At 37.7% G+C, this 15,000-nt stretch overlaps 1 protein-coding gene across 1 annotated transcript in view; it reads right to left on the bottom strand.

The window, feature by feature from the left end:
* The window catches only part of LOC135209571 (transient receptor potential cation channel subfamily M member 7-like), a 118,529-nt gene that overhangs the window by 29,731 nt on the left and 73,798 nt on the right, over window positions 1-15,000 (bottom strand). The window contains exons 10-16 of the mRNA XM_064242243.1: window positions 14,927-15,000; window positions 13,787-13,892; window positions 11,595-11,706; window positions 10,852-10,932; window positions 9,255-9,419; window positions 8,083-8,249; window positions 6,002-6,214 (exon numbers count right to left, since the gene is read on the bottom strand). The exon at window positions 14,927-15,000 is cut by the window's right edge and continues 136 nt beyond it. Of these exons, the coding sequence (XP_064098313.1) occupies window positions 6,002-6,214; window positions 8,083-8,249; window positions 9,255-9,419; window positions 10,852-10,932; window positions 11,595-11,706; window positions 13,787-13,892; window positions 14,927-15,000 (918 nt within the window). The remainder of the gene's footprint in view (window positions 1-6,001; window positions 6,215-8,082; window positions 8,250-9,254; window positions 9,420-10,851; window positions 10,933-11,594; window positions 11,707-13,786; window positions 13,893-14,926) is intronic.

The following is a 15,000-nucleotide window of genomic DNA, read 5'->3' as shown; positions in this document are numbered from 1 at the left end:
CGAAGGGTCGACTTCCTAGCTATTGCTAGTAGTCTGCTTCGTCTCAAGAGCCTCAGCGAGGATGTGACCTATGGCTAAGAGTTCTTGTAGATCTGTCAATGGGGTCTTATCCACTTACTTGACAGAATCTAGTGGTCATTTGTCAATGGGGTCTTATCCACTTACATGACAATACACCAATGCCTATTGGCATACTTTAAGGAGCACAACACCGATCCCGATCACCTGATCCTAACACGAGGGTTTGTGCTTAATTTGAAAAGAGCTATCCCCAAACTCATTTCAAATAAACCCAGAAAATAATACACTTATGTTAAAAAAATTTTTCACTAGTTAAGGATCAGTGTCGTCTCCCTATCCCAGCAACGCATCCGTGGACACTTATAATAAAGAGAGAAGGATCTCTCATAGGCCCACTTGATCTCCTTCGTGCAAAGAGGAGTCAACACAGAGTTGCATCTCCCGTTATTACAGCTAATATGTCTCTCAAGACATATTGTTATGGAAAGAACAAGAATTGTTAAAAGCCCGCACTTCAAGCGCTTTTAATTCTTAGCTGTTTGAAGTAAACGTCGAGTTACTCAAGAAGTGCTTTAGAGATTCCACTGTTCCAAAGAAGACCAGGGCTTTCTTTGAAATAGAACTCTTCTGAATGAAGCCCAGAGCCTGGCTTGCGCCTGGCTGGCGCTTCGCGCCTGCCTGGCTCCTCGCGCCTGCCTGGCGTCTCGCGCCTGGCTGGCGTCTCGCGCCTGGCTGTTGCCTCGCGCCTGGCTGTTGCCTCGCGCCTGGCTGGCGTTTCACTTTGAGCTTATGGCCTCCGTAACCAGGGGAGGTAATTTTTAGTCAGCTACATCCAGTAGACACGATAGGAAATCTATAGTCCGAGAGACCAGTCTTCCTCCGAGGAGGATCATACTTGATACTTCCGTTGCTAACGAGCACTCTTCCTACATGTTGAAGAGTTCTCTTGTTGCAAAATCTTCCCTATCCTTGTACGAAGGCAGGGAAAGAGCCTGGAAGTCTAAGGAGATTCTGAGCTGAAATTGGGAGGATTCCTGATTTCTAGCTCTTTAAATATCTCTACGAACCTTCTGGGAAGTGGTTTTTTAAGCCCTCATCGTATTCCAAAGACTCTGTCAGCAAACGTTTAAACCTTATCTCCTTTTGTAGATGAGAATGTAAATACATTGCCTGGACAACAAATCCTTTATCTGAAAGCGTTGATCGGAAAAGGAAGGTTTTAGTTCTTTTGCCAAACATACCATGCTGGCAGGAAACCCCATTGCCTAGTCTTTCTAGAATTTGATTCCAGATTCCAAGCCCAAATTTCACTTGTCATTTTGGTCCTTTAGTACCAAGAGAAACATTGATGAGGAGCAGTTCCCTCTTGTCAGAACACGGAATCTGAGGCCCAAATAGGATCCCATTGTAATTATAAGATCTCCTAGTCTTGTCGTATAGAGGTATTGTATAAGATCCGAAGATCTTAATGCTCTGCTATCTCCAATTCCCTTTATAGAGACAGAGTATATACACCTTTTACTGCGTTCTTTGATAGCAGAAAATATACCAAGTGATTCTTCCCTCTGAAAGGGAAGAAAAAAAACCGCTATGTGGTTCACAGAGGTATCGGAAGAGGACCGTTTCCTCATTCCCCTCTCGCACGATCTGCAGTAATCATATATCTTATTCATGACTACTGTCATTACCTTGAAACATCCTCTCATTTCATGTCCACATTCTGGTCAGTCTGCACGCAGACAGACTCAGAGTGGAGAGGTTGTTAAGGTCCATTTAAAAATAGATGCTGAAAGAATATTCAGACTGTCTTGGAAAAGACTTCAAACTTGCTGTGAGAAGAACGTGACCTCTGTGAATCCAACCTCTCTAAGTCTAAAATGAGGCATAACGTATTATCCTCTCTTCTTTGACGCTCTTTGTCTTACATTCTGTAAAGAGTTTATATTGTAGGGGAAAAAAGACTAAATTTTATTCCCCTTTCTATAAAATAAAGATGGCGTAAATTGCTACCTCTCTCTCATATTCTTTCTTCCCTTCCTTGTGCCTGGGCAACGAGAGAACGGAAATTCTATCATCGTTCTTCAGCAAAACAACAAATTATTATTATCCTATTCTCCTAATAAATGATCCAGGATCGAGAGAATCATTCAAGATTCCTATCCTAGGACATCAGGCCGTAATGTACGGTTCAGATACTTGAAAGAGTCTCTCACCCAATACTGAGAGCTCCTACAAGTCTTTTCCAGTACCAAAACATTACAAGGTCTCCCTTGTTATATGTTTACATAGGAGTAGGATAATATAACATCCTGTTAATAACAATGAAAGAGGAGAAAGAGGAGCTGCATTTTCAAGGGACTAGCCAAAAACGTGCAATAAAAAAGGGGTTGCCAAGGTCTTTCTAAAACCTGCACCCAGATTAACTTATGAGTCCGATATATTTTGCTATCACTTGTCTCATAAGGTTGAGGAAAACAGAGGACTTCTAACGATATTGGTTCTCTCACCATGTAAAGGACTATAAAGCAGAAGAAACCCACTTATCCTGACACGAACTACGTTCGCCTGTGCGATTCTAGAATAATTGTCAGTAGAGGGTTGATCTGGCAAAGAAAGTTTCTCCCAAAACAACTCCTTTTTCCAGGAAAGAAGTCGCTCATGCGACCACTATATCACCTGACATGAGAAGTCTGTTCTTGTTAGAGACTTCCGCAATTTCAGTTTATCCTGACAAGGGCCACGGCCGCCTGTGCGATAACTTGTGTCCCTGTCAGGAAAAAAAACTGATCTTGTGTCAGTTCTCAAAGAGGAAACTCTTGGAAAGTCTATCTCCAAATACTGAGAATTTGGAGATCCTGATGTCTTGCGCTTGGTTGGCGCCTCGCTCCTGGGAAGCGTCCTGCTTCTAGTTGACGTCTCGCGCCTCGAAGCGTCCTGGCGCTTGCCTAGCGCCCTGCTCCTGGGAGGCGTCATGCTTCTGGCTGGCGTCAACCGCTTAGGAGCGTCCTCGCGCTTGCCTGACGACTCTCTCCTGAGAGGCGTCCTGCTTCTTGTTGACGTCTCGCGCCTCGAAGCGTCCTGGCTCCTGGGAGGCGTCAACCGCTTTGGAGCGTCCTGACGCTTGCCTGACGACTCTCTCCTGAGAGGTGTCCTGCTTTTTGTTGACGTCTCGCGCCTCGTAGCGTCCTGGCGTTTGCCTCGCACCTCGCTCCTGGGAGGCGTCATGCTTCTGGCTGGCGTCAACCGCTTTGGAGCGTCCTGACGCTTGCCTGGCGACTCTCTCCTGAGAGGCGTCCTGCTTCTTGTTGACGTCTCGCGCCTCGTAGCGTCCTGGCGCTTGCCTGGCGCCTCGCTCCTGGGAGGCGTCCTGCTTCTGGTTGGCGTCACGCGCCTCGTAGCGTCCTCGCTTAATTCTTCCGTATCCCCCCTCCCTCTTTTTTCTTGAATAAGAAATATTTTAAATACGGTTGTGTCGTTTCTCGAAAGACTTAACCATAGCGTAGTCTTGAAGTGAAACTCTATTACATCTCTCTTCTCACTAAGTATGTACTCTAATAAGACATGCTTTCGTAAGTATTAGTGCATTGAATAATATAATGTTCTGCTGCATAAGAATCCCTTTTAATCATGTTATCTACGGTAAACAGCATTGAAAGGTTGTAATATCTTTCTTATTGAAAGCTTCCTAACAAAAGGCAGACAATATTTTATTTATGATAGCTTCAGTATTCCCTCAATCCGAGGCTAAGACCACGATTGTAGGGAAGAAATACGGTTAGTTATCCCATTCCGCAGGAGAGAGAGCTGTAACCGACCGCTCACGACTGAGAACAACATGGTACTGCCGCTGGTCTCTCTCTCAATTCAAAGCGAACGCAGTCTTCGAAAGCCGACTGGCCTTCCCTTTCCAGAGTTGCCAGTTACTCCATTTAATAAAGGAATCTATTAAAATTTTTATCGAGCTTCAGGAAGTTTTATATAAGCATAATTGAGCGAACGAGATTTCGACAAGTCTAGAAACTAAATAGGTGTCGTCTAAACAATCCTTTTAAACAATTTCTTCCTAGGAAAGTCCTAGAAGGGTACTGGTAATTCATGGAAACCTCTTCTAACACGAAGAAAAATGTTTCTATCCTACTCTCAACTCACCAATAAAGATATGCTTCTCCGATCACTTCTCGAAGACACGAAAGCATCATATAACTCATACTCTAGCGTAACAGAATACTCTATAATACTGTTACATTAAGGTAAACCGTATTAATTTAGGAAATTTTGTAAGGATTTCAGTTGACCATTATAGCATAAATTTCGGTATGTGAATATGCCATGCCATACCGTAGCCTAAGGCGATTTGTCCTAAGCATGGTAGGAGCTAGAAGCTTAAAGTCATACCTATATGCTTTTATCACTCACGAGATCCATATAATTCATTCGATTGACAAATAATCTAAATCTTCTAATCAGAAATAGATCTATATCTAAAATGCACCGATGGGGAATCTTATGTTGAAATAACAAATTCATACCCCCATGGGATAGCGTTCTCGTCTAGTTGCGAAAAAAATTCGAACAATGACTTTATCACAAATGTTATCGAATGATCTCTAATATTAGAAGGCGCTAAATCGTCGCCTGATTCGAAAGGTGGAACGATTAAAGTCATTCTCATTTTTGAATCATTCTACCAGAAGGCATTATACGAGGAATCTTCGTCAAATTCATTCAGTTCGAAGTTCTCCTATCCATCCATGGAACAGTACTGGCATAAAAAGGGAGAAACAACTGTTTTAGGATGCCTTTCCAATGGCTATCCCTGGCAGTCTGGGAACCGCTCTACAGAACCTGACCGAGGGGACGCCCTGACGCCGTGGTGGGGATTCTCTGAAAACCTCCTTCACCCGGTTTTGCGACCATTCCTTCTCCTTGGGCTTGGTCTTGTAGCTTGAAGGAAGGGTCTAGACCTGAGGAGCGGAGACAGAGCCGATCAGACGCAACCCTACCATTGTAATGGGGAACACTATATTCACTTCTTGACGTTTCTAAGAGTTCGCAATTTCGAACTATATCCAAAGTCGACAATTTGCAAAATATGAGTATTGTAGATTCTGCGGAGTAAGAAGGTGATTGATGGAGGCAATGCAACAACTTACTAGTACTGTTTATATACTATAATTGCTCGTTAACACAAAGAGCTAATAAAGCTTCTAAAGGATTAGTTTACTTTTCTGGACTTCCCCAACTAGGAAGAAAAGATATACATTTTCTCAATCAAACTAAACACTTATTTGTATTAACGAAATAAATATTCCCTTTCATGAAAGTATAAGTAACTTCAACTTTCGTGAAAGTGCATGAGTGTCTACCGAAAACTTCGCGGTTTAGTTACACGGTCACTAATCTTCGAAAATTTTTCTGAAGTAATTAAATTATCCAAAAAGTTAAACAAAAGCGTATGCCGAACCAAAGATCCATTACTTCCCTGTAAAAGTTATGCCCAGACGATCGGATGGCGATTGAAACACGAAAAATCCAATCATGGAGGAACCGCAAAACGTTGTTTACATTCTATTCCAGCGACAGATAAAATTATGAATTAGAAAAACGGGGTAGGCGGTTCCTGATTCCCCGCACCCCCAGCGGCGGGGGGGTAGATCACCTGACATAGCCTGCCGCGTGTGCCGCGACAATTTCGAATTTTTGCTGTCGGACGACGGAGTGGATAGCTAATGTATATTATGCGGACGGGTAAGTTGAATGTATAAAAACAAGGGTTGTAAGTGATTCAGAGAGAGAGAGAGAGAGAGAGAGAGAGAGAGAGAGAGAGAGAGAGAGAGAGACCACATTCATTAACAAGTGGAGATGCCCTTCATTCATTCCCGAACAAGCAATGTATCTTCCCATTAAAATTCCCAGCTCACGCAATCATAATCCCACTAAATAAACATACTTCCCGCCCCAACACTCCGCAGGACTTTACCTCGACGGCCAGCTTCTCGAAGGCGTCCTTCATGCTCAAGTACACCTTCCGGAGGTTTGTCTCCTCGACGCGCAGCGAATCCGCCAAGGACTGGTAAAGACACGTAGCGACAATGGCCGCGCTCAAGGGATTCTTGCATTTGTTCCACAAATACAAAGCCAGTTTGCCTCTCCTGCTCAGCACTGCAAACAGCAGGAGTTCCAGGTAGGGATCCTGGAAAAGGAGAAAGTGGAGAGAGTTTGGAGTTCCAGGTGGGGATCCTGGAAAAGGAGATAGGGAGTTCCAAGTGGGGATCCTGGAAAAGGAGAGAGTGGAGAGTTCGGAGTTCCAGGTAGGGAACCTGGAAAACAAGAAAGTGAGTTCCAGTTAGGGATCCTGGAAAAGGAGAAAGTGAGCTCCAGGTGGGGATCCTGGAAAAGGAGAAAGTGGAGAGAGTTCGAGTTCCAGGTGGAGATCCTGGAAAAGGAGAAAGTGGAGAGAGTTATTCCAGGTAGGGATCCTGGAAAAGGAGAAAGTGAGTAACAGGTGGGGATTCTGGGAAAAGAGAAAGTGGGGAGGGTTCGGAGTTCCAGGTAGGGATCCTTGAAAGGAGAAAATGGAGAGAGTTCGGAGTTCCAGGTAGGGAACCTGGAAAACAAGAAAGTGAGTTCCAGGTAGGGATCCTGGAAAAGGATAAAGTGAGTTCTAGGTAGGGATCCTGCAAAAGGAGAAGTGAGTTCCAGGTGGGGATTCTGGGAAAAGAGAAAGTGGAGAGGGTTCGGAGTTCCAGGTAGGGATCCTTGAAAAGGAGAAAATGGAGAGAGTTCGGAGTTCCAGGTAGGGATCCTGGAAAAGGATAAAATGAGTTCTAGGTAGGGATCCTGGGAAAGGAGAAAGTGAGTTCCAGATGGGGAGCCTGCAAAAGGAGAAAATGGAGAGAGTTCAGAGTTCCAGGTGGGGATCCTGGAAAAGATAGTAGTTCAGGAGGGATCCTGGAGAAAGTGAGTTCCGATGGGGACCTGCAAAAGGAGAAATGAGAGTTCAGAGTCCAGGTGGGATCCTGGAAAAGGATAAAGTGAGTTCTAGGTAGGGATCCGGGAGAAAGTGAGTTCCAGATGGGGAGCCTGCAAAAGGAGAAAGTGGAGAGAGTTCAGAGTTCCAGGTGGGGATCCTGGAAAAGGATAAAGTGAGTTCTAGGTAGGGATCCTGGGAAAGGAGAAAGTGAGTTCCAGATGGGGAGCCTGCAAAAGGAGAAAGTGGAGAGAGTTCAGAGTTCCAGGTGGGGATCCTGGAAAAGGATAAAGTGAGTTCTAGGTAGGGATCCTGCAAAAGGAGAAAGTGAGTTCCAGATGGGGAGCCTGCAAAAGGAGAAAGTGGAGAGAGTTTGGAGTTCCAGGTGGGGTTCCTGCAGAAGGAGAAAGCGGAGAGTTCGGAGTTCCAGGTGGGGATCCTGGAAAAGGAGAAAGTGAGTTCCAAGTGGGGATCCTGGAAAAGGAGAAAGTGGAGAGTTCGGAGTTCCAGGTAGGGATCCTGGAAAAGGAGAAAGTGAGTTCCAGGTGGGGATCCTGGAAGAGGAGAAAGTGAGTCCCAGGTGGGGATCCTGGAAAAGGAGAAAGTGGAGAGAATTCATTGTTCCAGGTAGGGATCCTGGAAAACGAGCAAGTAGAGAGAGTTCGGAGTTATGGGTAGGGATCCTAGAAAAGGGGAAAGTGAAGAGAGTTCAGAGTTGCAGGTAGGGATCCTGGAAAAGGAGAAAGTGGAGAGAGTTCGAAGTTCCAGGTAGGGATCCTAGAAAAGGGGAAAGTGGGAAGAGTTCGGAGTTCCAGGTGGGGATCCTGGAAAAGGAACAAGTAGAGAGAGTTTGGAGTTCCAGGTAGGGATCCTGGGAAAGTATAGAGTGTGTTCAGGAATGCATATGGCAAGCAGCGAAAGGCTAGGGTTTAAATCCTGAGAAAGGAGAAAGTTCAGAAAGTTCGGGGTTCCAGGTAGGAATATCTTCAAGGTGATACGACAAACCACATCTTCACAAAACCCAAAACCCTTTGAAAGTCATATACGTAATATTCTCAAGGTGAAACGTCAAGAAACAACATTGTCAGTACCTCAAAACAGGCTTCCTTCTCCCAAACATCCTGGCTGTCAGTTTCGTAAAGTTTATTTTTGTGATTCCCGACCAGTTTTTCCAGGAGGGCGTGGACGTCGCACAGGTAAATGTCCGCCTCTCGAGTCTTCTGCAGGAGTTCTCGCAGGTGGGAGTCTGGTTCCTTTAGGGGAAGAGAGAGAGAGAGAGAGAGAGAGAGAGAGAGAGAGAGAGAGAGAGAGAGAGAGAGAGAGAGAGAGAGAGAGAGAGAGAGAGAGAGAGATGGAAAAAATATGTTACTCTTATCTCGTTAAGAATATGGTGAGATTCTTAAGGGAACATTTCCATTTGGTAAAATTATCTACTAAGCTTTATTAAACTCAGATTGTGGTAGTGAGAATTAAATCAGATATAAATCATTATTGAATATATACACATATATATATATAATATATATATATATATATATATATATATATATATATATATATATATATATATATATATATAAGGGCATGAGCAAACTTCACTAAAATCTTAGAAACACCTACCTATACAAAAGAAAGAGTAAGACTGTTTTACTTATTTTTGTCAGTCTTACTCTTTCTTTTGTATAGGTAGGTGTTTCTAAGATTTTAGTGAAGTTTGCTTTTGAAGGTAATGTTGAATTCAAATTTTTAACTTTTTACTTTACTGAGAGCTATTGCAATTACATTTTTAATATAAATTAAATCAAATTGAGTATTAATGTTCGCAAATTTTATATATTTTTAGCCTTGAAAATGCGACTTGGAATTCGTCGCAAAACTTCGGCATTGAAATAAACTGTAACTGCTACTTCTACACAAAGAGAATGTAAGCGTAAGATTACCTCTCTCTCTCTCTCTCTCTACTCTCTCAATCAATCAATTTATATATATCAATATAATATATATATACATATATATATATATATATAATATATATAGTATATATATATTAGATATATTATGATATACTGTCTATATACGTACTGTATATAAATATACACATTTATAAACAACAACTCCTACTGCTGGACCTAACATTTAAAAACAAACGCATTTGCCATCTCTCTCTCTCTCTCTCTCCTCTCGTCTCTCTCTCTCTCTCTCTCATCCTCTCTCCTTCCCTCCTCCTCCCTCCCCTCCTCCTCTTCCAATCTTCCAATCTTACTTCCACCCTCCCTGTAAAGTTCCCTCAGCACAGGAACCGTCAGGTACTGTGACATAACGACCCCCGCCTGCAGGAGGAACTCCACGAAGGCCTTCTTCTCGCCCAGGATGGCCTTCGTCATGATGTTGTTCAGCTGGGACACGTTCCCCCCAGAGTTCTGCAGCACTGACGAAATTGGAGCAATTGCATATGAATAAATAAACAATAAATGAATAATAAATAGATAAAAATAATTTAATAATGAATAAAATAAAATAAAATATATTTAATATGTAATTAATAAATTAAAATAAATTAAGTAAATAAATAAATAGTTAAAAATAAATTAATTTTAATTAATTGAATAACATTTTTAAAATTTAATAGGTAAATTTATTAATTAAATAAACATAAATGAATAAAAAATGAAAAGAAGTTAATTTATATTCAATAGATAAACATGATATTTAATACGTAAATTTATTAATTAAATAAATTATATAAATGAATAAAAATAAAAAAATAAAAATTTGTAACTAATAAAATAAAAAATATTTAATATGTAAATTTATTAATTAAATAAATTAAATAAATGAACAAAATAAATAAAAATAAATTTTTCATCAATAAATAAAATAAATATATAAAACTAAATTTGTAAATTATTAATTAAATAAATTAAATAAATGAATAAAAATAAATAAAAATAAATTTAAAATTAATAAATAAAATAAAAAAACATTTAATACGTACATGTATTCATTAAATAAATAAATAAAATAAATAAAAATAAATATATAATGAATAGATAAAATTTAAATATATTTAATACATAAATCATTAATTAAATAAATAAATTAAATAAATGAATAAAGAAATAAATAAAAATAAATTTATAATTAATACATAAAATAAAAAAGATTTAATATGCAAATAAATGAATCAAAATAAAAATAAATTTATAATTAGTAGATAAAATAGAAAAAATATTGAATACGTAAATTTATTAATTAATAAATAATAATATATATAAAAATTTGTAATTAATAAATAAATAAATATTTATACGTAAATTTATTCATCAATAAGTGAATAAAAATAAAAAATAAAAATAAAAAAATAAGAAATTTTATAATAATAAATAAAATAAAAAATAGTACGTTTTTAAATAAATTTTAAGTAATAACTAAATAAATAAATAAATAAATACAAATAAATGTAAATTGATATTTAATAGATAAAATAAAAATATTTAATTAGTAAATTTATTCATTAAATTAATTCAATAGATGAATAAAAAATAAAAAATAAATAAAATAATGTTTAATAATTATAAATAAAACAAAATATTTAATATGTAATAAATATATAATTAAAAATAGATAAATTCATAATTAATAGATGAAATATAAATATAAAATACATAAATTGATTAGTGAACAAAATAAATAAACAAATAATTAAAAGTAAAGTTATCAATTAATAATAAAATAAAAGAGAGAGAGAGAGAGAGAGAGAGAGAGATGAGGAGAGAAGAGAGAGAGAGAGAGAGACGAGGAGAGAGAGAGAGAGAGAGAGAGATGAGAGAGAGAGAGAGAAGAGAGAAATTGCATCTTACGAGGGAATATCAGCTCTTCTGCAACGTCCACTCTGTCCCATTGCAAAGCCAACTCTAGCTGGCCAAGAAGTTTCGAGCGACCTACGGGAGAGGGAAGTTTATGATCAAAACACGAACATAAAAATGATAATGAAATGATAAAAATGCAAATGGTAGCGTGAGTCTTGAAGTACAGAGACCAATCCACAGTTACGTATTTGTGCAGCTATTTAAAAAAATGAATAAATAAATATAGTAAACCTCTACAGAGAGCTTTCGAGAATCTGTTCGACAAATCAACAGTTACATGTACTTTTTTTAAATGAATCTCTACAGAGAGCTTTCGGGAATTTGAAATGGGAATCTAGCAGATTCCTGAAAGCTTTGTAGAAATTTATTTTTTAAATACATCAGTACCCATACACAATAGTATAGATTTGTTTCTCCACAAAATGAAAAGCTGAACAACTTTTCATTTTATGGAGAAACAAATCTATACTATTGTGTATGGGTACTGATATATTTACAAAACAAATTTCTACAAAGCTTTCAGGAATCTGCTCGATTCCCATTTCAAATTCCCGAAAGGAAGGAAAGGGGTAGCAGCTAGGGACCGAAGGGAGGCTGCACAACTTCATCAAGTCAATTTCTTTGCATTTAGGAATATATATATATATATATATATATATATATATATATATATATATATATATTATATAATATATATATATATATATATACATATAGTCTTCACTTCCACATACCTGTGAGCAGGGCTCGCAATATTGACTTCTCCATGCCGGTGTCAGTGTTGACGTTGAACACCGTTATCAGCTTCCCCATTTCGCAGCATTCAGCTACTGCCTGGGCGCATTCCTGCCAGGAAATGGGAGAAGAAGAAGATCGCAAAAACACGTCACCAGTTTCAGCAACAACGAGAAAACGATCATTAGAAACACAGGGAAGAACCTTTATCAAATTAATGCAGCTGAGGCATCAATTCCTTTGAATAAAACATGTTTAAAAGAGGGTTTACTACCAGGATACAATAATCATAGGAGCACTAGGCACGATCCCAAGATCCCTGAAAAGGAATCTGGAAAAACTAGAGGCTGAAGTAGCTCCGGGCCTCATGCAGAAGAGTGTGATCCTAGAAAGCGCACACATAGTAAGAAAAGTGATGGACTCCTAAGGAGGCAGGATGCAACCCGGAACCCCACACTATAAATACCGCCCAGTCGAATTGGAGGACTGTGATAGACAAAAAAAACAAAAAAAAAAAAAAATAATAATAATAATAATAAGTTAATGAAATCTGATGGTATTTTCAAGGTGGCATTTCTTTTTTTCTGAAGTCTAAAAAAATACCAAAAAACAGACGTCAGCAAAATGAAAATAAAGAAAGAAATCCCACCGAGGAAAAAAAATCACTACCAACATCAACGGGGTTAAATCTACGGCCTGGCAACCCAGATTTCAGTAACCTGCTGTAGCAAAAATAAAGAATTTCTGTAAGAACTAATAATAATAATAATAATAATAATAATAATAATAATGATAATAATAATAATAATAATAAATAATATGAAGCACTGACAAATTGTAAGAAATCCACGTAGGTATATATTTTAGAAATATATGCATAAAAGAGAGCTTTAAAAACCTGCTGGATTCTCGAAAGCTTTCTTTTGCACGTTTCTAAAATATATAGTTACATCTACATCACTGTGGATTTCTTCACCAATAATAATAATAATAATAATAATAATAATAATAATAATAATAATAATAATAATAATAATAATAATAATAATAATAATAATAATAATAATAATAATAATAGCTGTTTCTACGACATATTGATTTGTACAGAACGTTCTCTATTCGTCTTACAATCCAGTCGTCTTCTCATAAGCGTGTAGCTGGTATATCACTTGTCCTATGGCCAGGTAAAGATTTTTCTCAGTTCAAACAGACACACTGAGACAACAGAAACTCTCCACGTGTCCTTAGGAAACTTGATACACCAGCTACTCGCTAATGGGAAGAAGATTGTAAAAAGAATAGAGAACGTTCAACACAAATTAAATGTCGTAGAAATACCTTTTATTTTCAATAAGAAGAAGAAGAAAATTTAGCTTTTATCCATAAGCAACCAATATTCTTTTGGGAAACATTAAATTGACTATTTACTCGCTAAAGAAGTGTCTGAGGAATATATAAACTTCTTTTATATACAGCGAGAAAACTGAAGTAAGAAAAATATAAGAAAATAAATCCTACAGAGGACGGATGGAAGACAGTTTAATCATAAGTTTTATATACACTCGACAAAAGTGTGTGTATAACTATTAACTGATAGACAAACAAGGCGTGTTCCTCCTACCTCCAGCTTACTCGTGGCGCGTGCTGAAATCTATAGTCAAATATAGCTTTGTTTTACAAATGAAAATTAAAACAAATGATTTATATTTTATTAGAAATCATTTTTCTGTATTATTTAACATGCACATTATTTTTATATATATATATATATATATATATATATATATATATATATATATATTATATATATATATATAATATATATATATACACTCTAATAAATAAATCCTAAATATCCTGTCCTAAAATTCCTGTACCTCTAACTCAACCCGAAACACCTTTTCAGTACGTTTTATGTTTGCCTACCCCGCCCACAAGAACAACAACAACAAAGAACTTTGTAGGCTTACTCCCCGAGTAAGCAAAAATGTATCTATCTAATAAAACTAAAAACACGGCATTGCACCCTCACTTAAGATTACGCTTATTACTTTTAGAACAAAACTATTAACTTTAACAAAAAATGTTTACTTATAGGAGCCTACAACCACTTTCAAAGTGGAAAAAAAATTTTCCTAAAGGTAATTTTACCCGTATTGTATCAAGTTAAAAAACAACTATAATATCTCACCTGACTTTTTTCCTCATCGAGGTCAGGTAGGAACTGAGAAACGTGAGCCCGGATGTCCTGAAGTTGTTCCTCGGTGTGGTTCTGCCTCACCGAGACTTTTCCTTCCCTGGAATAACATTTTTTAAAATTTAGTCTCTCTCTCTCTCTCTCTCTCTCGAATTTTCCTTCCCCGGAATAGTTTTTTTTATTTACTCTCTCTCCTTTTCCTTCCCTGGAATAATAATTTTTTTAAATTTAGTCTCTCTCTCTCTCTCTCTCTCTCTCTCTCTCTCTCTCTCTCTCTCTCTCTCTCTCTCTCCAAATTTTCCGTCTACGAAATCATATTGGAGTTTTTTCTTCTCTCTTAGAATTTCTCTCCCATGGAATAAAATGAGAAATGTTTGTGCTTGTGTATGTGTGTGCGTGTGTGTGTATGTGTGAGTGTTATGTGACCTTTTACCTTGATTCCAGACAGGTCATCATTCTAAGGGTCAGAATATAGAAGTATTCTGGGCAAGGAATAAAAATACACACTAACAGCCTCACTTTCCTCCGCGATGAGTCCAGAGGTTCACACTAGGGTTCTCATGCCCTTTTAAACACCTAAGGCCCACTCTAAATCCAAGACCCGTGCTGGCATAAGGCCAACCTATAAAGCTATATGTATTATTTCCTTATGAAAATATTGCAAAACTTGTCAGTCATACATACAGCTATATTCAACTTCTACTTACACTTTCATACAGTTACATTCAACTTTACTTAAGCTTTCACACAGTTATAATCAACCACTACTTAAACTTTCATACTGTTACATTCAACCTCTACTTAAACTTTCATACTGTTACATTCAACTCCTACTTACATTTTCATAAAGTTATATTAAACTTCTACTTCCACTTTCATACAGTTATATTCAACTTCTACTTAAGCTTTCATAAAGTTATAATCAACCTCTACATAAACTTTCATACATTTATATTCAACTCCTCTTACACTTTCATGCAGTTACAATACGCCTCTACTTAAATTTTCATACAGTTACATTCAATTTCTACTTACAATTTCATACAGTTAAATGCAACTCCTACTCACACTTTCATACAGTTATAATAAACCTCTACTGAAACTTTCATACAGTTACATTCAACTCCTACTTACACTTTCATGGGCAACGAATACCGACTGGCCGCGTATGCGAGGAGGTCTGCCCCTCTCCCAGTTCCCTCAACGAC

The sequence above is a fragment of the Macrobrachium nipponense genome, chromosome 11, assembly GCF_015104395.2.
Source record: "Macrobrachium nipponense isolate FS-2020 chromosome 11, ASM1510439v2, whole genome shotgun sequence".
Taxonomy (NCBI): domain Eukaryota; kingdom Metazoa; phylum Arthropoda; class Malacostraca; order Decapoda; family Palaemonidae; genus Macrobrachium; species Macrobrachium nipponense.
The sequence above is the reverse complement of the archived record's forward strand: the minus strand, read 5'-3'. Positions and strand labels throughout refer to the sequence as shown.